General features: G+C 53.9%; 11 protein-coding genes across 11 annotated transcripts; 6 read left to right on the forward strand and 5 right to left on the reverse strand.

The window, feature by feature from the left end:
• Window positions 1–98: 98 nt before the first annotated feature.
• Z517_09431 (uncharacterized protein) lies at window positions 99–554 on the reverse strand (the record flags this gene model as incomplete). Its single annotated transcript, XM_013425341.1, has 1 exon — window positions 99–554. The coding sequence occupies one exon, from the start codon at window positions 552–554 to the stop codon at window positions 99–101; it is 456 nt and encodes a 151-aa protein (XP_013280795.1).
• Window positions 555–1,383: 829 nt separating this feature from the next.
• Window positions 1,384–1,989, reverse strand: Z517_09432 (uncharacterized protein; the record flags this gene model as incomplete). Its single annotated transcript, XM_013425342.1, has 1 exon — window positions 1,384–1,989. The coding sequence occupies one exon, from the start codon at window positions 1,987–1,989 to the stop codon at window positions 1,384–1,386; it is 606 nt and encodes a 201-aa protein (XP_013280796.1).
• A 920-nt stretch (window positions 1,990–2,909) lies between these two features.
• Window positions 2,910–3,983, forward strand: Z517_09433 (uncharacterized protein; the record flags this gene model as incomplete). Its single annotated transcript, XM_013425343.1, has 1 exon — window positions 2,910–3,983. One exon carries the CDS (start codon window positions 2,910–2,912, stop codon window positions 3,981–3,983), a length of 1,074 nt encoding a protein of 357 aa, XP_013280797.1.
• Window positions 3,984–5,036: 1,053 nt separating this feature from the next.
• Window positions 5,037–5,807, forward strand: Z517_09434 (uncharacterized protein; the record flags this gene model as incomplete). Its single annotated transcript, XM_013425344.1, has 1 exon — window positions 5,037–5,807. One exon carries the CDS (start codon window positions 5,037–5,039, stop codon window positions 5,805–5,807), a length of 771 nt encoding a protein of 256 aa, XP_013280798.1.
• Window positions 5,808–6,811: 1,004 nt separating this feature from the next.
• Window positions 6,812–8,515, forward strand: Z517_09435 (uncharacterized protein; the record flags this gene model as incomplete). The annotated part of the gene is made up of 1 exon (XM_013425345.1): window positions 6,812–8,515. One exon carries the CDS (start codon window positions 6,812–6,814, stop codon window positions 8,513–8,515), a length of 1,704 nt encoding a protein of 567 aa, XP_013280799.1.
• Window positions 8,516–12,482: 3,967 nt separating this feature from the next.
• On the reverse strand, window positions 12,483–12,887 carry Z517_09436 (uncharacterized protein; the record flags this gene model as incomplete). Its single annotated transcript, XM_013425346.1, has 1 exon — window positions 12,483–12,887. One exon carries the CDS (start codon window positions 12,885–12,887, stop codon window positions 12,483–12,485), a length of 405 nt encoding a protein of 134 aa, XP_013280800.1.
• Window positions 12,888–12,950: 63 nt separating this feature from the next.
• Z517_09437 (uncharacterized protein) lies at window positions 12,951–13,367 on the reverse strand (the record flags this gene model as incomplete). The annotated part of the gene is made up of 1 exon (XM_013425347.1): window positions 12,951–13,367. The coding sequence occupies one exon, from the start codon at window positions 13,365–13,367 to the stop codon at window positions 12,951–12,953; it is 417 nt and encodes a 138-aa protein (XP_013280801.1).
• A 3,813-nt stretch (window positions 13,368–17,180) lies between these two features.
• Z517_09438 (uncharacterized protein) lies at window positions 17,181–19,736 on the forward strand (the record flags this gene model as incomplete). Its single annotated transcript, XM_013425348.1, has 2 exons — window positions 17,181–18,442; window positions 18,488–19,736. The coding sequence occupies 2 exons, from the start codon at window positions 17,181–17,183 to the stop codon at window positions 19,734–19,736; spliced, it is 2,511 nt and encodes an 836-aa protein (XP_013280802.1).
• A 272-nt stretch (window positions 19,737–20,008) lies between these two features.
• Z517_09439 (uncharacterized protein) lies at window positions 20,009–21,693 on the forward strand (the record flags this gene model as incomplete). Its single annotated transcript, XM_013425349.1, has 4 exons — window positions 20,009–20,304; window positions 20,393–20,529; window positions 20,602–21,128; window positions 21,253–21,693. 4 exons carry the CDS (start codon window positions 20,009–20,011, stop codon window positions 21,691–21,693), a joined length of 1,401 nt encoding a protein of 466 aa, XP_013280803.1.
• A 166-nt stretch (window positions 21,694–21,859) lies between these two features.
• On the reverse strand, window positions 21,860–23,003 carry Z517_09440 (uncharacterized protein; the record flags this gene model as incomplete). Its single annotated transcript, XM_013425350.1, has 6 exons — window positions 21,860–22,007; window positions 22,116–22,260; window positions 22,366–22,513; window positions 22,573–22,733; window positions 22,778–22,830; window positions 22,912–23,003. 6 exons carry the CDS (start codon window positions 23,001–23,003, stop codon window positions 21,860–21,862), a joined length of 747 nt encoding a protein of 248 aa, XP_013280804.1.
• Window positions 23,004–24,747: 1,744 nt separating this feature from the next.
• On the forward strand, window positions 24,748–25,632 carry Z517_09441 (uncharacterized protein; the record flags this gene model as incomplete). Its single annotated transcript, XM_013425351.1, has 2 exons — window positions 24,748–25,000; window positions 25,058–25,632. 2 exons carry the CDS (start codon window positions 24,748–24,750, stop codon window positions 25,630–25,632), a joined length of 828 nt encoding a protein of 275 aa, XP_013280805.1.
• Between the last annotated feature and the right edge of the window lie 208 nt (window positions 25,633–25,840).

The raw sequence follows: 25,840 nt of genomic DNA on the forward strand, positions 1-25,840 counted from the left end.
CCCCCCCCCTTGGCATATTCCCGTTGAGAGAACTTTGCGCCGCCGTCTTCCCCCTTTTTTGCGCCACCTCCATCAACCGCAGTTTGGTGAGCACGAACTCACACATCTTCGCCGAGGAACTCTGTTGGGTTGACTCCGTCCCCGCCTCCAGCTCCCAACATTTCATCTGCGCCGTCGTCCTTTGGCAGAACAGAGACTTCGATGAGGTCGACATCCCGGCCGAAGGAACGTTTCCAAATCAAGGCGGATAATTGGGATGATGGCTTGGTGCCACAACGTATTGGATAGAAGATAATAGGCTTATGCCGCTTGTATCGAGAGACAAGCAGATACTCAGTTGAGAACAACACTCCGCAGGTCCATCTGGGACGCATTATCGGAAGTTCCCGCAGGCCTTCGCCACATCGTATGTCGAAATCACTCCGGAGATCATGGACAGAACCCGATTCCGGAACCGGTTGCTCCCAGCTGGTGGATGGTGGTCGGTCCAAGATCCGTGAGGCTTCTCGGAAGACTCGCAGAGTACATTTACCCCATTTCAATCCTATGACCATGATTACGACGGTCACCTCGCCCATTTATGTCCTCTTCACACACCACATAACGTGTCTCCCTTTTAAGAATGACCTCCCTCCTGTCCTGTAACGTTGGGCCAACCCGGAAGACGTGGCGCGACGACCTTCCCGCCAACTCGAAATGGCCGGCCTCCACAGCGACGACGATCGACCTCTACCGATACTACAATGATTCAAGAAGAGCTGAGCTTTGCTACAATGACGTGGAGTTATCAGAGGAAGAGAAGAAGGAACGAGACAACGGTGTGCGCGCGAGGGACATGGAACAAGCGCAGACAGGATCAATGGTAACCAGCCATCGGCCATGCTGAACAGAACACAACGTACAAGGTCTGAAGGACTTGATTCTCTTGCCACAATAGAATTAAAACGCCACGGTTGAATGTGCGTGTGTACATGTCTCGTGCGTGATGCGTGATGAATGCAGAAGGTGGTTGAATACCTCAATGCGTTGAATGACCTCAGTGCGGAAGGGTTCAGCCTTGCAGCCTTGTGCGTCTTGACCAATCACGTCTCGCCAAGCTTTCTCCCTCTTCGAAATCGAGTTCTTTCTGATACGACACGAAACACCGATACACTCCTGCAGCGAGGTTAGCTGGGCGGTCTATCTGCTGGTCTATGCTCAATAGAATTGATGTAGTATTCCACATCTTTCCTTGATGTGTAGATCTAGAAGTGCAAGAATTGCCAATCTAGTTGGTTCACTGGGTGTTTGGCAGCCTTGTATCTGCATACCTGCTCCCTCTCCCTTCCTCCCTCCCTCTCCTTAAGACAGCTATCTCCATGCTTTCTAAAGTCGCAGTGACTATTACAACTTCTTCGCCCACTCCACCGAACCGACCACCTCGGCCTGCTTCGCAATGACCTTCAACGCCGCATCGTGTATCTCCGCGTCCATATCGAGGCAGAGATCCCCAAGCACGACGAGTTTGTAGTCCATGTCCGCGCCCTGACGCACCGTCGACATGACCACACCGCTCGTGCTGATGCCGGCGATCACCAGCGTCCCGATATCCATGCTGCGGAGGATGATGTCTAGATCGGTACCATACAGAGCCGACACGCGCCGCTTGGTGACGACGATGTCACCCCCTCCCTCGCGCGGCGCGACCGCGGCGTGGATCTGCGTCGACGGGTCACTCTCGCCGAATCCGCCGCCTCCTGCGCCGCCGTGTGCTTGGGCCAGGGCCTGAGCGTGGGCTTTGACCCGTGCAAACGACGTGTTGCGCGGTGATATCTCTGGCAACCCGGCCCGGAACGCCACCCGCACGTAGATGATGGTCACTCCGGCCTTGCGTGCCGCGGCGATCGTGTCGGCGAGGCGCTGCAGGAACGGGCCCCGGGCCTCGAGGGGGATGCGCTCGACGATGCCGTTTTGCACGTCGCACACCAAGAGGGCCGTGGGGGTCGTCATTCTTGTGGCAGAGGAGGGTCAGGCACTTGTGCTGGGGTCTTGTGTCGCGTCTGGGTCTTTGCTTGGGTCTTGACGTTTACGGCGGGTGTCTGAGATCTGTTCTGGTTTCGACGCTGGATTCTCGGTCTGGGTCCTTCTTCCTCTGTCTTTCGGTGGCCCGGTCCAGGTGCAGGAAGGATTCAACAGCCTTGGGCCCTTGCCGTGCTGGGCTCTTAGTCCAAGAGTCAAGACAAGAAGGAGATGCGGCAAAGATTCAAACAAGACGCTACGTGCAAGCTGTGTGATGGTTTGATATATGATCTCTTGAATATCTGCAGTACACAGGCAAAAGATAGACAAGCAAACACCCAGAAAAGCGAAGCAAGCAAAGAATCCAAAAGTCCCCCGAATAAAAGCGGTGTGTAATACATATACCTACATGAAAGGGAGCCAACCAGGTGAGAAGTAAAGCGACTCATCCGGCCCGGGATGGTCCTGGTCCTCCTGTTGCCATTGGCTGTAAGAGGCCGGTTCCGGGATGAATGATGCAACTGCAACGCCGGATTAGCCGCATAATCCAGAATCAAATCACGTTACTTCACCCCCCCCCCCCCCCGAAAGATTCTGGTGGGACTGGTAAAGGCATCGTGGCAGTTTGAATCTCTAGAGACGAGACCTTTGCGGACGGAAATCCTCGGCATTAATTATTGGGCAGAGCGGACATCTCCAGCGCTGCGGAAGTCACCGTCCATCATGTTCTCAATCATTGGCACGCCCTGGCACATGGCACCTGGGTACATCTCGAGAAATTCTATAATTTTTGTACAATACCTTCCCATCTCCAGCCAGTATCTCGTCCGTGTGGCTCAAACTGACGCCCTGACTACCTGACGACATCCAACTGACCGACGGAATAAGAGACTGGGAAGAATTGGTCAAAAATGGCAGAAAAGGCAGAAAAAGCCCGCGTCCTCCTCGTGGGCAGCGGCGGTATAGGCACCATGACGGCTGTGAACCTGGAAAAGGGCGGGTTGGCCACGGTGGCGGCGGTGCTGCGGTCGAACTACACGGTGGTCAACGATGCGGGATTCACCATCGACTCGTGCGATCACGGCAAGTTCAGTGGGTGGAAGCCCTCGGAGATCCTGTCCCAGGTGCCCGACGTGACAGCGCCATCATCACCGACCAAACCTTTCGACTATGTCATTGTCACTACAAAGAATATCCCTGATGTCCCGCCGACCGTGGCCGATTTGATCCGCCCGGCAGTGACGCCGGGCCATACGGTCATTGTGCTCATCCAGAATGGACTGAATATTGAGAAGCCATTGCTGGAGGCGTTCCCGACCAACGTTTGTCTGTCGGGGGTGTCGTTGATGGGTGCCGACGAGCTGAGTCCAGGCCACATCCTCCAAAACGACGTCGACAGGCTGTTCATTGGTCCATTCCTGTCGGGTAACATAGATGAGCAGACGCAGGTTGCTGCCGCACGGGAATTTGTACGCATTTACTCCGCCTCAGGCAAGGTCGAGTGCTCGTATCAGCCGGACGTGCTGTTTGTGCGTTGGAGGAAGCTCATGTACAATGCCGTGTGGAATCCCATCTGTGCCCTGACGGGACTGGACACCACGCGCTATCGACTCGCTTCCGACGCACAGGACCCCGCCAACCCCCTCGACTTGCTGGTGAGGCCAGCCATGAATGAGATCCGTGCGGCGGCCAAAGCTGCGGCCAATGTCGACCTGCCCGAATCACTGGTGGAGGCCATGGTGGAGTGTGACCCCATGGAGATATTCTGTGCTCCGAGCATGTTGCAGGATCGGCGGAAGGGCCGCTTTATCGAGTACGAGAACATATTGGGCGAGGCACTGAGAGAGGGCGAGAAGGCAGGGGTTGCGATGCCAACGATCAAGTGCCTGTACGGTCTGTGCAAGGCAGTTCAGTGGCGGACCAAGGAGCTGAACGGCTTGGTTGATGCCCAGAAGTTGCTTGAGGCCAGAACAGCAGCCACCTAGGGGATCTAGAGGGCTGAGAAGTGCCCTTTGGAGTCTTTGAGACGCCGACAGCCCTAGCTAGCCTGGACGAAGGTGTCTGGGTGCCCAATCAGAACCACTGCCGGTGGAGTGCGGCGGTAAAATGCTTTGTTCGAAAGGCGGGCCTGGGCCGATCAATACCGAGTCTGGTCAAGGGCAGGTGATTGGGGGGTCATGATGCGAGTCTGTGAGCCTATGGGCCTGCATTAGCGACGTAGCAATCGTGGAGAGAAGACTCTGTGAGCAAACTCAATCGAACAGACATAGTGCGGCAGAACACCACCACCCCCGGATTCCTGTTTCTTGCTTTTTGGTGATTTGCAACCTTGAGCTTCTTGGACTCTTGGGTCTTTGGACCTTTTTCTCATCCCTTGCGTTTATTGTCCAGATGCCACGGAAAGGGTTTTAGATTGGTGCCGCATCAGCTCAGCCGCTCTTGTGCAGGAAGAGACAGCATGCAAGGGATACCTGACGTCCTCTCTGGTTGGTTCCTCGTAAGTCTCTCGAATGCACATGCTCCGACAGTCATGTACCTGTTCCTAGCCTGCAGCCAGGGCTCATCCAATACGATCAATGGCCAACTCGGCTCCTCCACCTTCCGGACAGCCCTCTGCCAGAATGTTCGAATCTTGATTTAGCTGACTTGAGCTGTCACTTGGAGGTTGGCCAGGCCAGACACTGACACATCCAGTCAAGTGAACTAGTGGCCGCCACCCTGATCTCATGCTTTGCTGGAAGAAAGGATAAGCGAGCCCCGATCGTGGTTTTACGGTGGTGATAGATGATGGTCGATTCACCTTGCGGAGAGTCTTGCCGTGAACATCCACTGGAGCGCGCAGTCATGCGTCCACCCCTTGCTTGGAGAGGGGGAAAAGGGACAGAATATAGATCGAGGATGGTCAATGCCCGGTGGCAGAGTGGTATCCCATCTTCCATCCATTCCTTTTGTCCTCAGCCCAGCCTGACTGACATTCTTGCTTCCAGCTTGGAACATCCTGTCTCTGAACCCGGATCAGCCAACCTCGTCGATCAAACATGGGTGACAATCCAAAACGAATCTCCTTCATCAATACTCCCGAGAATATCGGACCGGCAATCATCTTCGAGAACTTCCTCGCACAGGAAGTGCACATCACCGTGGAGCCAGATGTCAATGAGCCGGGCAAGGACTGCTGGCATCAGCCAGCGTACCCGCTAGATCTCACACCCCTTGATCCTCCACTGGGCAAGCCTTATCCCGGGAGCATCAAGACCATGATCTGCAAAGACGGGGCTCGCCCAAAGCACATCGGTATCCCCGGAGTCGTCGAAAAGAGAATCCAAACAATCATCTTGCACAACGAGCACCGCCGGTACCTTGACACGGCGGCATTTCCCAACCTGCGAGCGATCGTGTGCAGGGAGGACGACGACATCTACGCGGCCACCCACCTGGACCGCGCGGGATGCGATCTCTCTGACCGCTTCACGACCGAATGCGCCATCTACCGCCAACAAGCCGAGATCCACCGCCAGATCATGCCGCAGCTCCCCGGGTGGATGCAGGCCCTCGTCCTCGACCCAGCGAGCAAAGTCGAGCTCTCGATCCGCATCACGCTCGACTTCCGCTCCCCGGAGGAGGAGTCGCCCGCAAGCTTCTACTGGGACGGAGAGCAGATCAGGGAAGTCGAACAGCCTTCCTGGTTCGTGCCCCTGTGCATCCTGTATTCCTGGAGGGCGGGGCGGTCGTACTGGACCCTTCAACCGCCCAGGGACGTCGGCTTGGTGTTTCACGCAGCGAGCGGCGGCAAGGGCGATCAAGAGTGAGGACATCTTACATGTTCATGGAGACACCAGGTCTTCACGTGCAAGGACCAGCAGAGGACCGGCATTGGTGTATCTCAAAGAGGGGGAGGGACTGTTGTTCACGGTATAAAAATCCACATTATCGAACACGGGATGCAATACTTGGAAGAGGCGACGGACTGTGGGAGGCATATATTGCTGCTATGACTACGTTTCCTCTCGCTGCGACAAGGAATATGCGGGGGATTGGGTGGGTTAACGTACTTGATATGGCATCATGCGGAGATATTTTTATCGAGTTAAGACCTCAATTTTAACAATGTCGCTTACTTCTTTAGCGGAGAGACCAAGTAATTAGTCTCAACGTGGCCTTGAGTGAAAATAGCTTGATCGCGATCGCGTCGCGGGCGGCGGCGGCGATGAAGGGCGGGAGTGAGCATCAGCGGAATAGACGTGTCGGATTGGCGTCGCATGGGGCTCGGATCGATTTGAAACACGCCTAATGAGGTTAAGCACAGAAGGATGGTGGGATGATGGGCATCAGCATATCCCCTAGGAACACATCCGAAGGGGGGTTTTTGAAGGGATCCTGGTGGATGCCTATGGGTGCCTGTAGGTGCGTACAAGGGAGCCCTTATAGGCACCTCGGCGGTAGATTAGATAGCTAAGACAGCCACTAGAGGGGAGTGAGGGGGACCATTTGGGGGGGAAGTTTCAGGTCTCAGGCGCGCCTATAAATGGGATGAGCCGTGATAAGCATCGGATGATCAAACCACCGACCGCCCCACCCATGCAACCCAAGCCAATTAATTTCAGGACAATGCGCCTATCAATCACGAATCCCCTGAAAAGGGATGGATGCACCGTGTACCTCTACATACAAACCTGCGGCAAAAATGGCCCTCCTTGCACGCTCCCTTTCGTAATTCTTCAATGTCTTCTTCACCTTCGACCTCGACCTCGACCTCTTTGCTAAGAGGCTAAAGTGTGTCTTTCTCTATTCCTGAAATCAGACAACAGAAGCCATGTCCGTGTCCCTCCCTCGAGCGTTGGGCCCTGTGCGGCTTCTCCTCGTTTTCGTCGTCCTCGTCTCCCTGTTCCTCTTCCGATCCTACTACCTCCCCGATCCTGACTCGAGCGCCGTGTACGGCTTGAGTTCTCCCGCGTCATTCCGAGAGAGCTCAGGCTCTGCCTCCTCCGCAGTTGTCGACGATGTCGCCGATGTCGAGATCGAAGACGGGTACTTTGAGATCGAGGAAGACCTCGACCTGGTCAAACAACCTGAAGAGCATGCGCCGACGAGCACCGAACACCCCTCGACCTCTGAACCTGAGCCGAGCCCTGACATCGATTCTGAGCCTGAACCCGCGTCCCATCGCGAATCCAAGTCCGCATCCAAGTCGGACTCCGAACCAACTACCTCCCCTGAACATACCCCCGCGTCAACCCCCTCCTACAGCTTCGACAGTCACATCCCGCCCTGCCGCCAGTTACCGGGCGCGGACAAGGTCGTGGTCATGGTCAAGACTGGGGCTACCGAAGTCTTTGCGCGTGTCCCTGAACAACTCGTCACTCTGGCTCAATGCGTGCCCAATTTCATGATCTTCTCAGACATGGAGCAACAGGTGGGCGAGTTCCGCATTCAAGACGCCTTGGACGAGATTGGAGAAGAGTACAGAGAAAACCACGACGACTTCCACTTCTACAACGAGGTCCACGCGGCCCATGTTGCGCACGGCGACGTGAGCGTGCTGGGATCCGACAAGGCCTGGGCGCTGGATAAATGGAAAAACATCCCCATGCTGCACAAAGCCTACCTGAAATACCCTGATGCGGAGTGGTTTGTCACGATCGATGCCGACACATATCTCAGCTGGGCCAATCTCCTGCTTCTCCTCGACCGCATGGATCCAGACGAACCGCTCTACACAGGCTGCGTCTATTGGCATGGCCCTACGGCGTTTGCACAAGGTGGCACAGGCTATCTGTTATCCCGCAATGCGGTCAAGAAATTCGAAGACATTCGCACACCTGAAAAGATTGCTGATTGGGAAAAGGAGACTTCTACAATCTGCTGCGGTGATGTGATGCTGGGGGTGGCCATGGACCAAGCCGGAGTCAGCGTCAGCGGTGCCTGGCCCATGTTCCAAGTCGACCCTCCCTCCGGCTTCATCTGGTCCGATGGTGTGTGGTGCACTCCGGCAATCACCTGGCACCATGTGCATTCGTACGAGGTGGAAGCGCTCTGGCAGTTTGAAAAGGAGTGGCTCAACAAGACATGGGACGACGAAGACCCCGGCGCCGTTCCCTACCTCTACAAAGATGTCTTTGAAGACTTTGTCCGCCCCCACATCAGCAAAGAGAAGAAGGACTGGAACAACCTGGCTGCGGACAAGACATTTACGGAGCCCAAGGAGGACCATGTCAAAGAAGACAACGACTGGGATTGGAAGAACGATGAAGAGAAGCAAAAGATGTGGGATGATCTTTCGGAGGCCGAGAAGAAGTCCGTCGAGTCCTTTGAAGACTGCCGCGAGGTCTGCGACAAGGATGTGCAGTGCATGCAGTTTGCCTGGCACCCCGGAACCTGCAAACTGAGCCACTCTATCAGGATGGGTCGGCCGGTCGACCCCAAAGAGGAGTACATGTCGGGTTGGATGACTGACCGGGTCGAGAAATTCAGCGCGACTCGATCAGAGTGCGGTGAGATTTCCTGGAAGGTCGGCTAAAGGCGCAGTCCTGAATCTTCTCGCTACGATGTCCACGATGCGACGACACTCTTTGCCCCCCCCCCCCCACTGCCGAATTCGCAAGGCCACAAAGACTGGTCGTCGATGCTCGCAAACTTTCGAGAGTCCTTGTCCCTTTTCTGTTGCGGAAGCCTCGTCATGTTGTCGCAGGCGTTTTGATATACACACGATGGTTGCAATGTTTCATGAGCCGGGTGTTTCTGCTTCTTCACTTCAATACCCCTTTACGGTCGATCGGTCCCGGATGTCGGATGCCTTTTGTCGTTTTCCAACCACGATTCTCCTGTACATATATTTATATCTGTGTGTGTTATCGACTCGAGGATACGAGTGACACTGCATTGGGTGGGATCTGCCAACTTGTTCTATTTATTTGAGTGGGTATTGCATGCATGGCCATAGAGCATCATAGAGCACTTGTGCCATTTGGACTCGTCCCTGGGACCTGGAAGGCGTTTCATCAATCTCGTCGAGATATATCTGGGATACATTTAGCCTTGCTTGCGGGTATGCATGGGGTGGGATGGCATGGGAATTGAATTGAATGTATGTGCGTACATCATACACCGCTGTATCGCAGATCCAAGTTAGATTCTATCCCCCGGAGATATTTTCCCAGGCCTGTCCCCCAGTTCCCCAGCTCGGCCCAGTAGCAAAAAAACTTATCACAGAACAGCTCAACCTACTGGGGCTGTGACAAGGAAAACTCGCCCTGTTTTGGCAGGGTTGGTTTTTCTCCGACCGACCGGTTTTACTACGGAGTTTATACTACAGTGTGGTTGATGTCGACTTTTTAATCGATTTCGGGATTCGAACTCGGTATTTTTGATTCGGTCTCGTGAATTTTCGCCCTTGTTGTGTGTGTAAAGGGGGTCTTTGCGTGGTGGAATTTGGAGAGAGAAAACTGATATACTTGTGATTTTTCGGTGCTGGGACTGGTACCGGTACTATCGCAGATGTGAAGGTGTGAAGGTGTGAAGTCCTCCAGTGGGTGGGGGAGGGGGTGCAGGATTACACAGGTCTGGGTCTACCTACGTGTATGTGTACGCCATGCCTCGGTACGGAGTATCGTGGTATCGAGGTCTCGATCCAAGCAAGATATGGTATTCAAGAAGTGGCCATTATGGATTGATATGATGGACATGGCATCAGAGATATAGATGTGCTTTTCTTGTATACTCATTCCGCTTCAATCTATCTATCTCCCTGTCTCCCTGTTCTGGAACGCTGGAATGTGTATGTGTACTTGCTCTTGTATGATGTTCTGCTTCATGACTCGGATCTTTGTCAAGTGTGGCCAATTGCACCCCAATGCACCAGCCTTGACCTTGAGCACTTGGTCTCTCTCCGCAAGAAATCAGACGCAGTGTGTAATTGTCCGACAGCCTGTATTTTATCTCGACAGAGGGCCTCACGATCTCACGGCGACACGGCAGCCTGCGATCACATCGAAGTGGCTCTCAACTCCAGCCAACCACCCGCGGCGAAGAAGGACGTAGCAATCGGAGGGCGTTTGTTAGACGCCTCGCTCTATATACTCTACTGATCACTAAATCCCTCCCTCGACAATCACAACCCTGCGGTGTAGTGCATAATGTGTCTACCGTATCTTCCGCATTCTCCGCGTCCGCAGCATCCTCGGGCTTGCTTGTTTTGTGTTGCGTTGTGGACTCACTCGGTAGGTATTCTTCGGTGTATGTTCTCCCGTTCTTCGAGTCTCGTCTTCCTTTCGATCAGGAGGGAGTGGAAGCGGGAGTGGGAGTGCGGAGTTTGACATGATGAGCACCAGTCGCAGCACCAGGACCAAAACCAGCCTCTATTTTGTGAGGTCCTCGCGGAGAGGAGGGGTTTCATTCGACTTCGTGTAATGGAACGTGGGATGGGTAGGGAGGTAGGGAGACGTGGTGCATCGAGGATGCGGTGCGATGCGGTCACCGGCGCTCGGGACCCCGGGGAGGGTATTGCCGCCGGCGTGTGAGGACTTGGAGGATGCGATCCGATGCAGTCACCGGCCGCTAAAAGGCACCTACCTGACAACCTGTAGGGAGGGCATTGCTGCGGGTGTGGGAGGATTTGGGAGTCGTCGTTGTCGCTCACGATTGGCGCTTGAGGCCATTCCTGAGGGGAGCTTCAGGTGAAAGTCACGTGGTCACGTGCCGAGGCTGTGCCTGTTGAGGCTTAGCGCCACAGCGCGACGCGACAAGCTGACCAACCTGCAGCCTCGCCATGAAATTCAGAATGACCTCATGATTGACAACACCCTCTCCGAAGTTCCTGGCCGCGCAGCGCATGTTCAATCAATCAAGCAGGCAAGCAAGCAAACGTGTGACATGTGCTTGGTCCATGACCTGACCCATCCTGTACGGCAATCGAGACACCATGTCGAACAGTCAAAGGTCAATCCCTGCTGTGACCGCAGACGTTGCTGGCGTCTAAGCTCCCCGCTGCGCCGCACCCTGACTTACGGCGCTGTCGCTCGTGTGGTGAAGACGTCGGTTGCGCCATCGAATCGAATCAATCGATCTATCACGCTTTACACCCTGCGCCCTCCTCAGTGACCTACCCACCGGCCGAGCCTGCTACGAGGCATCCGATCTTCCTTGCCCCCTCTCCCCGCACCCTCTTTATCGCGCAGCAACCCCGAGAGCGGATTTGAAAAGAGACGTTTGAGTGCATAAAAAGGGATTGTATATATTGGGTAATGCCTCCTGGGAACTTGGACGGCCGACTAGCCCGCCGATAAGGCCTCCGATGAATTACTTGCGGTGCCTACCTCGCACTTTGAATGCCTCGAGACGGCTCCTGATCGCAACGCGGAACAAGGACATGGCGAATAGCCTCGTGCAAGGCGACTCACCGATCTCCGGGGACTTTTCTCGTTGCTCGAGGCGAGGTTGCTGTGCAGTAGGAGGTGACGCCGGAGACGGTCTGGCCTTTCGACGAGACCGGAGCTGGCATGGCTCGCGTGTATACTGCTGGCAACCATCCAAGCGGCGGCATTGATCATTCGGAACGTGGTGTCGATTGCGGACTATCTGAATATCTGGTGAGGGAAATATGAACAAGAGAATCCGTGCGTTTGAGCTGGCGAATACAGGCAGGGCTTCACAAGACCATAATTCACTCCATATCTTGACAAAACAGCCCAAGTTGCCCAAGCTTCCTCAGTTCGGGATATGGTAAGGTTACTTGCTTTTTTCTTGACAATGATCACAGCCCAAAGACGAGCATTGTGGTCGCAGATGTGGACTGGCGTAATAAGGATTTTTGGACCTAGCTAGCATATACAGTACATGCGTTCATCTATCCCATCAGATTATGGCTCGGTGTCTCGAGGACTCTGCGGCGCGCCAAATCAAACCGCCCAAAATCCTGACACTGTATCGTCTGCGTGCATTTTTCAAGCTTTTCCTGGTAACAGACTCGCATACTATTCATTTTGAGAGAGGCCAGAGCGAGACAGGCTCTGAGCTACTTCACTTCGCCATCAAGGTCGATCCACGTGGTCGGAACCCCTTCCCCTCCAAGGCTCCGCGCCACCTTCACTGTTTCGCAACCCACCAAGGGTTCAACATCGTGTCCTGGACCTTTGACTCCCTCTTTCGCTTAGCGCCTGAGGTTCTCCTCGACTCAACCGTCTTCGCGAGGCTGTTCTATCGATGACGGGATCCTCGAGCTGTGACCGAGTGTGCTGTCGTGCATAGTCTACTATTCCTACTACGGATAGATCTCTGATGGCCACTCCGACCAACGACGGCGGGCTTCTTGCGGCTGCACTTGCGATCGAGGTCCAACGAGCCGTAATCTGAAGCTTTGAGTGATGCTCTTCAGGAACAGGAGACAGATCCCAGCCCCTGATGTCCTCAAAATCCCCACCAGGTCTAATCAGATCTCTTTGTCAAGCCTCCTGAGGCTCAATGAATTCGGCTCCACGAACAATCCACTTCTACAGTCTGTTTCGCGTTCGCTCAAAAAAGGTTTCATAACAGAGAGCCGGCCAGTAGAGACGAGGATACGGCATGACTTTTGCGACCCCAAGATCCGAGAATTTCCCACCCCCATAGTTGCCAGGGTGGACATCTGGGGCATATAGTTCACACCGTTCTGCAATGTCGACATTCTTGACCATGAGTGGGAGCTGATCTGCAGAAGCAGTGGTGTCGACCAGTTCTTTGACCAGTGCCCAGGGAGTGAGATTTTCCCAGATTCTGAAACGGGTGCGGAGGGCGTCGAGCTGGGGCCCGTCAACTTTATCCATCCATAGCACTTGACCGCAAATCGTCGTCTTCGCCCATATCTTGTAACCGGGCAAATTCTCGGCTTTCGCCGCCGAACGGGTCGAGAAAAACATGCTCGTATTTGGGTTTCAGCCTCGACCAAGGATTGCGAGTATAGGGGAAGTACCAGGGTCATGTCAGAGATATTCCTTATCCTCAAGGAGCAGCGTAGTCTCTACAAATTTGACGGCGTATCGGACGCCATTGATCGAGGCAGATACGACAATACCCTGTTCGCCCTTGCCCAGAAACTCGAGGTATTCGAACTCCTCGTCAGAGTCCTTGAAACGCCTCAGCATTGGATCTTCAGACGGGTTTCTGAACGGCTTCTCCGTCATGGGCTCCTCCGAAAGGCATTTTCCCATCCAGAACCTATCGTTCGACTCTGGCAGGTCCATGTAGAGATCAATCTGGCTGGCCGGCAACGAGTCCGGTGTCCAGTCTGGGCGCTTGACGGTCGACGGGATTTCATGAACAAGATCGGGTGTAATGAAGGCTTGGGAGGAGACGAGTGACGCGGGGACATCATGATCGAGACTCCAGGTCGCCTTCATTGCACACAATTACGCGGAGTAAAGAGGTGGGCCTTATGATTCCAACATTGATAATGCTACTAAGGCTTACCGCCAGGCGCCAGTGGCGGCCTGTCGGACATACCAAAGGGGCTTGACTATACCCCACTGGTGAACCTCACCACGCGTACTTGGCCTGTGCAGCGCCATAACGTCATTCCGAGACAGACAGGAACTCTCTCATTCTGACAGGATGTAAAATGGCAAAAAACTTATCACAGAACAGCTCAACCTACTGGTCTGTGACAAGGAAAACTCGCCCTTTACAGGGTTGGTTTTTCTCGACCGGTTTTACTACGGATTTTATACTACAGTGGTTGATGTCGTCGATGTTGTCGGAGGGAGGGAGGGAGGGAGGACCGGGGGAAGGAATCGAGGTCCTGATGCCCACTAACCCGGAGTTAGTTTTGACCTGACAGGACCTAGATTACATATGCCGTGATCGGGACTCGAACTCGTGGTAACTTCGGTTTTCGCCCTTGCTGTGGAGAAGGGGGTCTTTGCGTGACAGAATTTAGAGAGAGAAAACATATATACAAGTGATTTCTGGTGGCTGTTGTACCGGTACCCATGTGCCTCTGTGATCCATTGACCTGAAGTCCTACTTTGGTGCTTGGCAATAGGCAGATTAACCGCTGATTGGACCAAGAGTGCCAAGGCGCTAGTGTAGACACTTCCTATAGGGTCACGGAAAGCGAAGTATGCAGTTCGGAAACGAGGTCATGGATCACTATGATCCAGGCCCAACATGGGCAGAAGCCAGGGTAGAGAAGCCCGCGTGGAGACAGACTTTGAAATTGAGAGTATGCTTCATTCCATGTGGATGACAAGCCCTCGAATCATGACTAGAACAGAAGGCTCGTTACATCGTTACATTGTCATCACCAGATTACACCCTTACAATACATATGGGTCGTTGCGTCGTGATCAGAACAAATCAACAGCACGAATCTCCCCATTCCACCAGCCAGGAAGTCTCAAATGAGTGAGATATCACAACTCATTAGATCCATCTGCCTTGATGTCCGTTCCGTCAAAGTCCCCGAGGATCCTATCGATGTGGCGGCCGGCGGCGCTAACATGAAGGATATGCGTAATTGCGCTTTCAAGTGCAAGCAATCACAGATTGGGAGGATCGATCGTGTATGTCTCGATCAAGAAAAGAGTGCGATCGACTGGAAAGATTGGATGTCGGAAAAAGTCCTCTCGAGTTGAGTCAAAGCGGTACGAATGTAGCCCATCTTCTCTGGGCTCAAAGAAGACTTGAAAATCACCGAAAAGTGGATGTGAATCGTGGGTCAAAGTGATGGCGTTGCCTGGACTGTCGATATTTGTGCCGTCAACAGCTGGTCGGTACCATCTTCGAACATGCTTGAGGTCGCGAGGGCTATTCTCTTCGATTCAGTTGAACCAGCCGGGAATCGCGTCAAGAGGTTGGCTAACTTATTAGCTCTGGCATTTTGCTCTCGACAGCCATCAATGGACGAGGGATGATATGCGCGACCCCTAGGTAAGCGAAGATTCCACGTTCGTCTTTCAAGGATTTCCCGTCATTGTCTTGTGCCCTCTCCTGTCCATCACGGCTAATGCGCTTCACTGCTTCCTCGTCACCAAACGTACGTGATATCACACAGTGGTAGCGATCACGGGTCAGACATGCTCCTCGCAATGTTGCTACTCATTGGGGAGTGTCCGCAGGCGACTGTGTACGTTGGAGATCGGACAGGTTCGTAGGCAAAGGTTGTGGAGTGTGCCTTCTTGAAGCTTTCACTGAATGATGCCGATGTCAGTATATGTACAACGCGTTATACGGTCAATAACCTATAGGGCAGAAAGAAGTTCTTGACGAGGGTGCCTGCAAACGCAGCTAACTGAGGACCATGGTCACCGCCGCGGACCAGTTCCCATTCGGAAACCTCGGTTGGAATTTGTGTATGCTGGAAGAAAAATGCGAGGAATTTATCTCTCGATGTTCCGGAACGACTGTATTTGTAGGTAAGGCGAACGAGAGTGACTTGTTTATAAGGCACGCTGTTCAATTGGAATGGCTAGTGGGCTTCGATGAGAGTATTGGAAATGTGCGTGGCCTGGTCTCTCTGTTCGGGGCCCGACTGCAAGCTTGGTTCCGACACACATCTACCCCTGTCCCGAGAGATGTTTGCTGGCAGTGATGGGGCAAAGGTATTGCTAGTTTCTTTCAACAACCTCTCGTTACTGTCGCTCCGCAGGGACGCGGCAGCACGCACAGCGAGCGTGGCGGATTTGGAGAAACACCGAACACAAGGAAGGTTGGCCGAACACACCCCTCACTTCCACAGGCTTTGTACCATTTTGGTTCTCTGCGGACAGTCCCTGTCGACAACAAGGTCAGGCCACAGTGTGATGGTGATCTAGACACCTGACAATGTTCCGGGCCATACGCTATGGCTTGGAGATGAGTTTCGACCGTGCTCTGAACTGTGAGATCTGTTGAATTGCCCTCTTGATGACGCGAACGTTCGTTTTGTACCTGTTCAAGATATTGATTCATCTGCTTGGTTCAACGGCCTCGAGCTTGCGCCAACGATCGTCCATCCTCCGTTTTGAACCCCTTCTTCGTGCTCAAGCCAATCACCTCGACGCTCTGGCCTCTCGCTCGCCCTCGAGTACGTCTCCGAGCCTGCGCTCAGAAGAGTCAAATTGTTGTTTGTGAAGAGAAAGGAGTACACTGTATAAATGTGGTAACCTCGAAGCGCAAGGTGCCGGGCAGGGCAATTTCTTCGTGCAAGAGCTAGGTTGTGCTGAGGGGATTTGGCTGGCATTGGACATTATTCTCACTGGGCACGGATACGGACAGGAGTTGCGACACCAAGTGCTGCATGGACGGTCATCTGTCAATCGGATGCCATTATATCCTGGTCTTTCATTGTCCTTGGCCGGCAGTTGTCGCAGTAAACCCCTGCGACCAGATCTAGCTGGGTCGACGAGGGAGATTGCCACCCTTGGTTTCAGGGCGTGGTGGTTAGCCTATACAGTTCCCAGCAAAAGAATGAAAGCAATACGGTTCGGTCAGTGACCAAAACTCGAGCTTCATATCTCTCTTCACTTCATCAGCATACATGCTGTTTGTTGACTACATTCTCATGCATCTGCAGTCTCTTCTGCCGTTATACATAGTTCCGCCCGCATCCACGGAGAGTCTCGCCAGCTTCTTCCCGCGTCAACACATCCACGTTGAGGCGGGGCTTAATGCGGATAACGAGGACGTGACAGCATTGACAGCAGAGCCCTCTCCAAGTCTGTAGTGATTGCACCTCCTCTCTCCTTGACTACGTGCACTGCGCAGTCGTTGAGCCGAGTACGTAGCTCCGGATCAGAGATAATCCTCATTCCGAAGTCACGTGAATCACGTGAATAGGAATGGCCTTTGGTATACTCTGGCCTGCGCAGTTGGAGTAAGCAAGCAACAAGAGCCGCAAACCCCGCGTGATCTGAAATTCCACCCACGTCAGTTCCTTCCGTGCCAATTTGGTTCAATCTGATTGGGTTCGCGAAGCAAAGCATGGCCTTGCCGGTCGGATTTCAGAAGTCCCTTGTTGCTAACACGTTCGCAAACCAGGAACCAGGCATTCCATTCGTTCTCAGACACCAGCTCTGATCTCCTCTCAACTACTCTCACCTCTACATCTGTTCCTTGCTTCCCAGGGGAAGCCCTTCCCTCGAGTCCAAGGGTGCATCTTGGAGCCTTTCCTCCCCGAAATGACATGAAACTGGCGGAGTTTCTGACTACCCTTCTCCTCGTTGATTGACCCCACGATGGCCGACCCAAAATCATCCTGCCTTCGGTCTTCTGACCCTTCGACTCCTCCCCGGCGGGTGTCTCAGCAGAGCGTCCGATTCACAGACACGGACCAATATGTCCCTCTGATCCCCAGCCGGCTGCGGGAGACCACGATTCTCTCACCAGAAGACAGAATGGCAAGATCCAGCTCAGAGGGAGATTCAAGTGATCACCGCGGCCCAGAACTCCCCCCTCCGACCTTGACGGTCGACGAAAACACGCCTCTTATCGCCGAACCAGAGCCCTTGATGGACGAAGAAGGGGAAGATGTACAAGGAGAACTCCTTGAACCTTCGTCGCAGTCGCTCTACGCTCGGAACAATATGCTAGGGGATTATCACCACAGCCGCATTTGTGGTTTGAAGAACTGCGATCATGGGACCTTTTCTCCCCGAGCCCCTTCGGTCGACGAAAGCGAGGGGAGCAACAGCATCTCCTTCGGTGGTCGATACGCCGATGATATCGGAGAGGACGGGAGTCCACGGGACCCGGTGCGAGGCATCCTGGGTGAGGCTGTCACCGACACGCTCACACCTGGTAAAAACAGCTTGGGCACAACCAGATGGCTGGCCGAAAGACACGGGATTAAGAGTCACCGGTTCATGTACTTCTCCTACTACTTCCCGTTCGTCAAGTGGGTCGGGCAGTATCGATGGAGCTGGTTACAGGGTGATCTGGTCGCTGCTCTCACGATGGCGTCCTTTTACATCCCGATGTCGCTGTCTTTCGCCGCAAACCTTGCACACGTTCCACCCATCAATGGACTTTATTCCTTTGTCTTTCAGCCATTGATCTACGCTTTCTTGGGCACTTGCCCCCAGATGGTCGTTGGACCTGAGGCAGCAGGGTCTTTGCTGCTTGGCCAGGTGGTCAAGACATGCATCGACAGTGGACAGTCCCACGATGATGATTCCGAGCTCAACGCTGAAATTGGCGGCCTGGTGACCGCAATAGCAGGATCCATCATCTTCGCCGCCGGTTTGGCTAGGCTTGGGTTCCTCGACAGCGTCCTCAGTCGACCCTTTCTTCGAGGTTTCATTAGCGCCATCGGATTCGTCATTCTTGTTGACCAGCTGATTCCCGAGTTGGGTCTCACCGACATTGCGAAACAAGCGGACGACGTGGCACATGGGAGCAGTGCTCAAAAGCTAGTATTCCTGGGTAGGAACATAGGGGATACTCACGCTTTGACGGCTGCGGTATCCTTCGGAGCCTTCGGTATCATCATGGTCTTTAGGTATGTTGTGGCCCGCTTCAGGAGCTTCATGGTCTAACATCACAGGTCTCTGAAAAAGAACATGCAGCCTCGATATCACTGGGTGGCATACTTTCCGGATCGGTTCATTGTGGTCGCCCTCTCGGCTGTTCTGACTTGGGCATATTCATGGGACAAGCAAGGCCTCGATATCCTCGGTGAAGTCAAATCTCCAAGCGGAACGTCCATCCAATTCCAGTGGCCCTTCCAGTTCCGACATATGAAACACATCGACACGGCATTGAGCACGTCCTTCTTGATTGCATTGCTGGGGTTCTTTGAATCTTCTGTCGCGGCAAAAAGCATCGGAGAAGGGGGCCAAGTTAAGCACATAACGCTCAGCGCGAATCGTGAAATGATTGCTCTGGGCACTGCGAACATTGTCGGGGGCTGCTTCATGGCCTTACCTGCATTCGGTGGTTATGGAAGGAGTAAAGTCAACGCTTCGACCGGAGGTACCACGCCAATGAGCAGCATTCTCCTCAGCCTCATCACCTTGATATCAGTACTGTTCGTCGTTCCCTATTTCTACTACCTCCCCAAGGGCGTTCTTTCTGCCATGGTTTCGGTCGTCGCATACTCTCTCATCGAAGAATGTCCTCATGACATCAAGTTTTTCCTCAGAATTAGAGGCTGGACGGAGCTGTCACTCATGACGATTATCTTTGTGGCGACGGTTTTCTATTCTTTGACCGTCGGAATGGCACTCGGCATCGGCTTGTCCTTACTGGCGTTGATCCGCCACGCAACGAAGCCCAGGATTCAAATTCTCGGAAAAGTGCCTGGGACGACAAACCAATTCGAAAATGCAGAACTTACACCCGAGAATATAGAATATATCGAAGGTTGTCTGATTGTCAAGATCCCCGAACCCCTCACCTTTGCGAACACCGGAGAATTGAAAAATCGACTCCGGCGGCTAGAGCAATACGGCACCAATGCTGCTCACCCTTCCCTGCCACGAGTGCGCCACGAGGATAACAACCGCAATGTTATATTTGATGTGCACGGCGTCACCACAATCGACGGCTCCGGAACCCAGGTCTTTACTGAAATCGTGGAGGATTATGTCAGGCGTGGCATTCGCGTCATTTTCTGCAGATTACCCCAGAGACGGAGTCAAGTCTACAAGCGGTTTGAAAAGAGCGGCATTGTCGACCTGGTGGGCGGCACAAGATACTTTGTGGGCAGTGTTGAGGAGGCACTGAGGCTGAGTGAAGCGGAAGACCTGGAAGAATATTTCGAAGAGAGACTGCACGGGCATCAGCATCATTAGAGTACGGCAATGGATCCCACGGGGGATTTTGACCCATGTCGAACAGGCATCACGAGCATCGACATCACCGGAGGAAGCACGCAAGGGGGAAAAAAGTTCGGGTTAAAGAGGTATCGTTATATTCCTAAAAGCATGGCGCGGTCTGGCATGGTCTGGCAGGGTGGGGGAGTGAAAAGCAAGCACGTCGTCATGGGGACTCTATCTGTTATTTTGTGCTGTAGACACCTTCTTTCGATCCTACACGCTCCTACATTCAGCGAGCACACTAGAAAATGGCATATCTCGACAGCTTCATTGTTTTCAACTTGACTTTGCTCTTCATTTGCCTTTTGCAACCCGTGGACTCCATCATTCACCTGCCACTGTACAGGAGGGGAGGTCGCTTCTCAAGCCACGAGTCCGCCAACCTCACGTATCTCTCTTCAATCCTCGAAGCTGCCGAAGCGAAGTACGGCCGCAGCTACCGGGCTATCGAAGGGAATCGGCTTGTGCGGAGATGGCACGCCAGCAGTTTCGAGGATGAAAATGATCCGGAGGTGGTTGATGTCGTCGGAGGGGTGAATCGATGGTAGGGCAGAGCGTCTTGGATTGCAGTCCTTGGGACTTTGAGAGGAGAATTGAGATCACTGACCTCACCTCAATGCCGGGGAGTACAGGTATACGACGGTCGAGGTGGGCGGGCCAAGGCAGAAATTGGAGGTCGACATTGACATGCTGAGGCCTGATTTCTACACCATCACGACGGCGAGCGACAGCGGTGTCAAGTACAACGCGTCTGCATCGCGAAGTCACGGTAGGTGAAGAAGCGGAGGTGAGGAAGAGAGAGAGACACGAGGAGATGGAATTGATTGTGTGGCCTGGCCAGGAATCCGCCACGGCAGAGCGCACCCAATCTGCGCCCGCGCCAGCGACGAATTTCATTTGTCCCCGAATCTGCCAGCGCTTCGACTCGAGTTCCCCGCATGCGCACCAGCAAAGGCATCACGACAGAGCCTCGCACACTCCGGCACGTTCCTCGGCCTCGCACCACACGTGGGATCTCTTGCACGATTGTCCTCTCCTCCGCTCCTGACGCAGCTCAGAGAGCAGGACGCCGTGCCGAACAAGGTCTGGTCGGTCACCTTGCTGGACACGGAGACCGGGATCCTTACCCTCGGCGGAACCATCGCGAAGGAGGTCGAGGAAGCGAAAATACGCGGAGATGTCGAGCTGAAGCACTTTGGCCAGGCCGGGATCACGTCGGAATGGGTCAGCGAGCAGGTCCAGGCGCAGTTGCAGGCGATGATGCCGACTGAGGTGCCGTGGGATCGACATTTCAAATGGACCGAAGTGCAAGGAGCAGCGGGCTGGTGGATGGCTTTGATGAGGGGTGTATGGATTCACGGAGCAAAGGTATGTATCATCAATATCCTACCGGCCGTGCGTGGGCCACTCTTTTAGCTCTCTGGTTTGATTTGTGCTGCGGAGGGATCACCGCTGCTTTTTGCTGACATGCCCTTGGCTTCACGCGCAACAGATCCTGAGAAACCAGCCCGTCATCTTGGACATCAACGTCCCCTTCATCTTGGCCCCTCCCATCGCCGCCCAACGCTTCTACGACTCGATCGGCGGCACGAAACGCCTCCCGGCTCCCTTCGACGTCTTCTTCGCCTTCCCCTGCTTCAACCAGGTCAACATCGCCCTTGAGATTGCCGGGATGAACATCCCCGCCATGCAGGGTCAAGGGACTTGGGAAGACGGGCTGCACGGTCCTACGGGCGGCAGATTCAGTCTGGGAAAATTACAAGATGGGTCGGGATACTGCGTGGGCAGCGTGGTGGAGACAAGGATGGGCCAGAGAAGAGATGGGTTCGAAAGCGGCATGAAAGACGTGTGGGTATTGGGCGAACCCTTCTTCCGCGGACTCGGGGTCACCTTCGACATGGACAAAGAGAGAGTAGGGGTTAGGGTCTATTGAGAAATGAAACACAAGGCGTGGTCAATGGCGGCATGGCCGGGGTCAACAAGAACCACATTCCCAGGCGTCAAAGTGTCTGCTCAAAATAACTTTTAGCAATTCAGTATCACGGCCGTTATTTCTCTCGTTTCGTTCATTCCCTCTTCTCCCCCAAACGTCCGAGAACCTACTTGCTCTCCTTGACAATCTGCTTCAAAGCCTTCTCGTATTCCTCGACCTCCTTCGCCCCTACGAGGGTGATATCCCTCCGTTTGCCCTCGATCATGATGGTCGGCACGGAATCAACCCCGTTGCCTGCCTGCTGACGAACCATGCTGGAACGCTTCATGTCAGCTCGGAGCGGGCCTTTGTGGGACGTCCACGGGCGACATTGTTGCCCGAGCATGGAAACACCTTCCCCCGGGCTGCGGAGAGAGACTCACTTCTTCACATCCATCATCCCGTCGTTCTTGTCTTGGATGAATGGAAGGGCTTCGGATTCAGGGATTCCGGCCTCTGCGGTGGCTTTGAGCAACGTCTCATCGGAAGAAGGATGCTTCTCGTTCTCGAAATACTGGGAATAGAGCGCTGTGATGTGCCAAGCAATGAATGTCAATGGGCGACACTAGAGCAGAACCCGGCGATACATTTTTCCGGAAGCCGCCCACGGGTACGGTATAGCGTGCCACTCACAATTGATGATCTTGTCGGCCGTTTCAGGGCCCTTTTCCTCTTGGAAGTGCTGGATCACGCGATGTGCGTCCATGGTGTTGGCGACCGTGCCGCCGAACTTGAAGTTGATACCAGCGGAGAGGCCATATGCCGTCATCAAGGCCATATACTGCCGAGACCCTATGGATGAGCAAACGGGGGAACTGCAGCCATCGAAAATTACCTTACCATCTTCATCTTCTCTTCCGAGTCGCCATAGCGGGATTTCTTGTACCAATCGTACTTGTTTTCACCCTCCTTGGTGGCATCGGGATGCAGCTGGTATGGGAAGTACTTGACCACGAAAGTCACGTCCTTTGCATCGTCACTTTGCCGGAATCGACGGAGGGCTGTCCACAGGTCAGACGGAATGGTCCGTTGTATCACAACGGACCAACCAGGGTCTGAATGAACAGGGCTCCAGGGAAGAACCGACCTTCGTCAAGCCTGCCACCTCACATATCACATACGCGAGTCAGTCAGCCCACCGGTCCCGCGGAAAGGACGTCATTCAGAACAAGACTGTACCGTCGTTTGGCCAGATATGTCCTGCGAGTATGAGACACATTAGCCCGGTTACCAACATAGACAACCCAATGAATACTTTGATGCGGCGGCATGATGACGGTCGACGGGATGACGGATGTCTCACCAAGGGCAAATGGTGTCCAAGGTAAAGGATATCTGTGCTTCGTACGTCATGTCGTTTGCAGGTCTCGGGGTGGCCTTTGCGTAACCACACTGGTCGAGGATGGAAGCAGGGGGGTGCACAGGTTTCAGCGCGTTACTACCTTTTGAGGTTGGAAATTGTCTATATCGCAACCCCGCTTACGGTTGCCGGGACATGATTCACGTGACACACCAGATGAGTTCACGGCCGCAAATGGAGCATATTGCGGGCATCATCGCTCGGTATCTATTGTAAAGGGCGTGCGCTTAGCTTTCCAACAAACTACGGCGAATCCTGTGGTGAGTATGGTGAGATTGGATTGGTGCCTTGGTGTAAACAACCAGCATAGCCAGGCATTTCATGGGACGGCTGAGGAACCTGCGAATCATTGAGTGAGGTGGCTCTGTGCCTCGTAGTCCGCAAGCGGAAGCCCGGAGAATCCCTTCTCACACAAAAAGGATAAAAAGAGTTACATGGCTATGAGACAAAACAAAATAAAAGACGACACCTGCAGGATTCGCAGCTGCGCTCCTGAAGGAAATGCCTCGACTGGTATAGCAGGGCATCTAATTCCCAGTCAGTCAAACTATTCACGTGATAGTATTTTCTTGGCACATAATTGTGCCAAGTCGGTAATCGGCGAAATATTTGTGCGGAGCGGAAAAACTCACGTGAAAACAACAAACCGGAAGGGGAAGAAAAGCCACAAAACAATCACTCACTCCTGCAATCAAATCCTTTCAACAATCAAAAATTCCTTCTATTGAACCAATTGTTGCATCTCCAGCCTGCCCGTGGACAATAATCCCGTGAATTAATCCCAAAGGAATAGGAGGGCTGGTGTTTGCTCCGGTCAGCCTCCTTGTTGGCCTGACACCGACTATCAAGCCACCCAGCCTCCCCTGGAATCCCTCACCGCCACCGCCAAGATGGTAGCGAACTCAGCGTCGACGCTATTGGCTCAACACTAAAATCTGAGACTCCGGGTTCGCTCGCTTCGCCCTTGCTCCTAGTCTAACCATGTCCAGCCTCCCCAAACATGACTGGACCCTAGTGTTGTTTCACCGTGAATCCAGCCTCTTCCTCCCTGGACCATGCATTGACGTCCCCAGCACAAACAATGCCTGTTCACCTGCCATATTCTTTGAGAAACCCCCTGAAACCGCATATACACTGTCCCAGTATACAAACGGCGGTGGGCCAATCCGCAAGGGGGAAGAGGCTGGCGGCACCCACACCTGAGCTCGCCTATTCAGTCCCAGCCCGGTTTGCTCTCCTTTTCTATACTCCACCTGACGTTATGCCTACCCAATTGAACTGGCAGTGATTGCCCATACGGACCACTATGGTCCCCTTTTTGACTCTTCCACCATCATGATCCTGCCTCCTGAACAGAGCCACTATCGGCGGCACACCGAGTAGGCTTTTCCCAGCAACAGTCGAATGAGGGTACACAGCTGGAACTGTCAACCTCTCCTGTCGTGTGCATGACGTTGCGCTCTCCCCTTTTACAAAGGTATTTGAATCCCTTCCAGGCCGTTGCATTGCGTTCCCTATTCTTCTATCTTGCAAATCATTACTCCCAAGACCAAAGTCCTTCGTTGAAACACGGTCAATCGTTCCCAGGCAAATCCTTACATAATCCCCTCCCCTCACCTCGTCAATTATTCCTAATACGTCATCTTCCCCTCACCATGAAGTCCGCGTTGGTCCTTGCTCTTGCTACACTTGCTGTCGCAGCACCTGGCGGCGGTCAAGGAGCCGGCTGGGGTCAGGGCGGCGGCGGTGGCGGCAGCGGCAGTGGTAACGGCAACGGAGGCCAATGGGGAGGTGAAGGCGGCGGCCCCGGTGGTCCGGGAGGCCCTGGTGGTCAGGGCGGCAAAGGCGGCGAGGGTGCTGGTGACAATAGCAACTGGGGAGAGTGGTCAAGTCAAGGCGGACACGGAGGTCAGTGCACTTGCTCTACTGTTTGTTCTACATGACGAATGCTAACTCTACTTCCAGCTCCAGCTCAAGAGAGCTCCCAATGGCAGGACTGGAGTACCTCGGCGGCCCCAGCCCCTGTGATCACGACAACTTCTCTTCCTCCGGTATTGACCACGTCTCATTGGCAAGATTGGACTACATCTGCACCCCCGGCTCCTGTTATTACGACAACCTCTGCACCTCCTGCACCGGTTATTACCACATCTCATTGGGAAGATTGGAGTTCTACATCCGCGGCCCCGGTCTCAACAACACCGTGGAGTGACTGGACTACACCTAGCTCTGTGGCGCCCGTCCCAGAGACGACCAGCTCGTGGGCCGACTGGTCCTCCAGCGTTCCTGTGGCTCCGGCTCCGGCTCCATCCAGCAGCGTGTGGAGTGACTGGTCTTCAGCACCCGTTGTCACTCCAACGCCGACCCCTGTTGCTCCCGAGACGACCCCAACTCCATGGTCGACCACGGTCGTTCCGTCATCAACAACGCCCGTGGCTCCTGTGGCGAGCACATTCCTTGGTGCGGCCGCCCCGGCTGCGACTGGTGGCATCAAGGTTGTCGGTGCAGCAGCCGCTCTGATGGTCGTCGCCTTGCTTTGAGAAGGTCAATGACCGTCGGGTACCACATTCCTTCACGGTACTCGATCACAATTCACCCCGTCCGATGCTTGTTCCCAACCAGCTTGAGGAAACATGGAGACATCGCGACATTCGGGTTTTCTTTTTCATTTCTTTGGACAGCAACACTGCTTGCTGCTAATGACGACCTTAATGAGGAAAAGGGAAACAACAAGACACCCTTTTCGAT

The sequence above is a fragment of the Fonsecaea pedrosoi genome (assembly GCF_000835455.1).
Source record: "Fonsecaea pedrosoi CBS 271.37 unplaced genomic scaffold supercont1.6, whole genome shotgun sequence".
In the NCBI taxonomy this organism is placed as follows: Eukaryota; Fungi; Ascomycota; class Eurotiomycetes; order Chaetothyriales; family Herpotrichiellaceae; genus Fonsecaea; species Fonsecaea pedrosoi.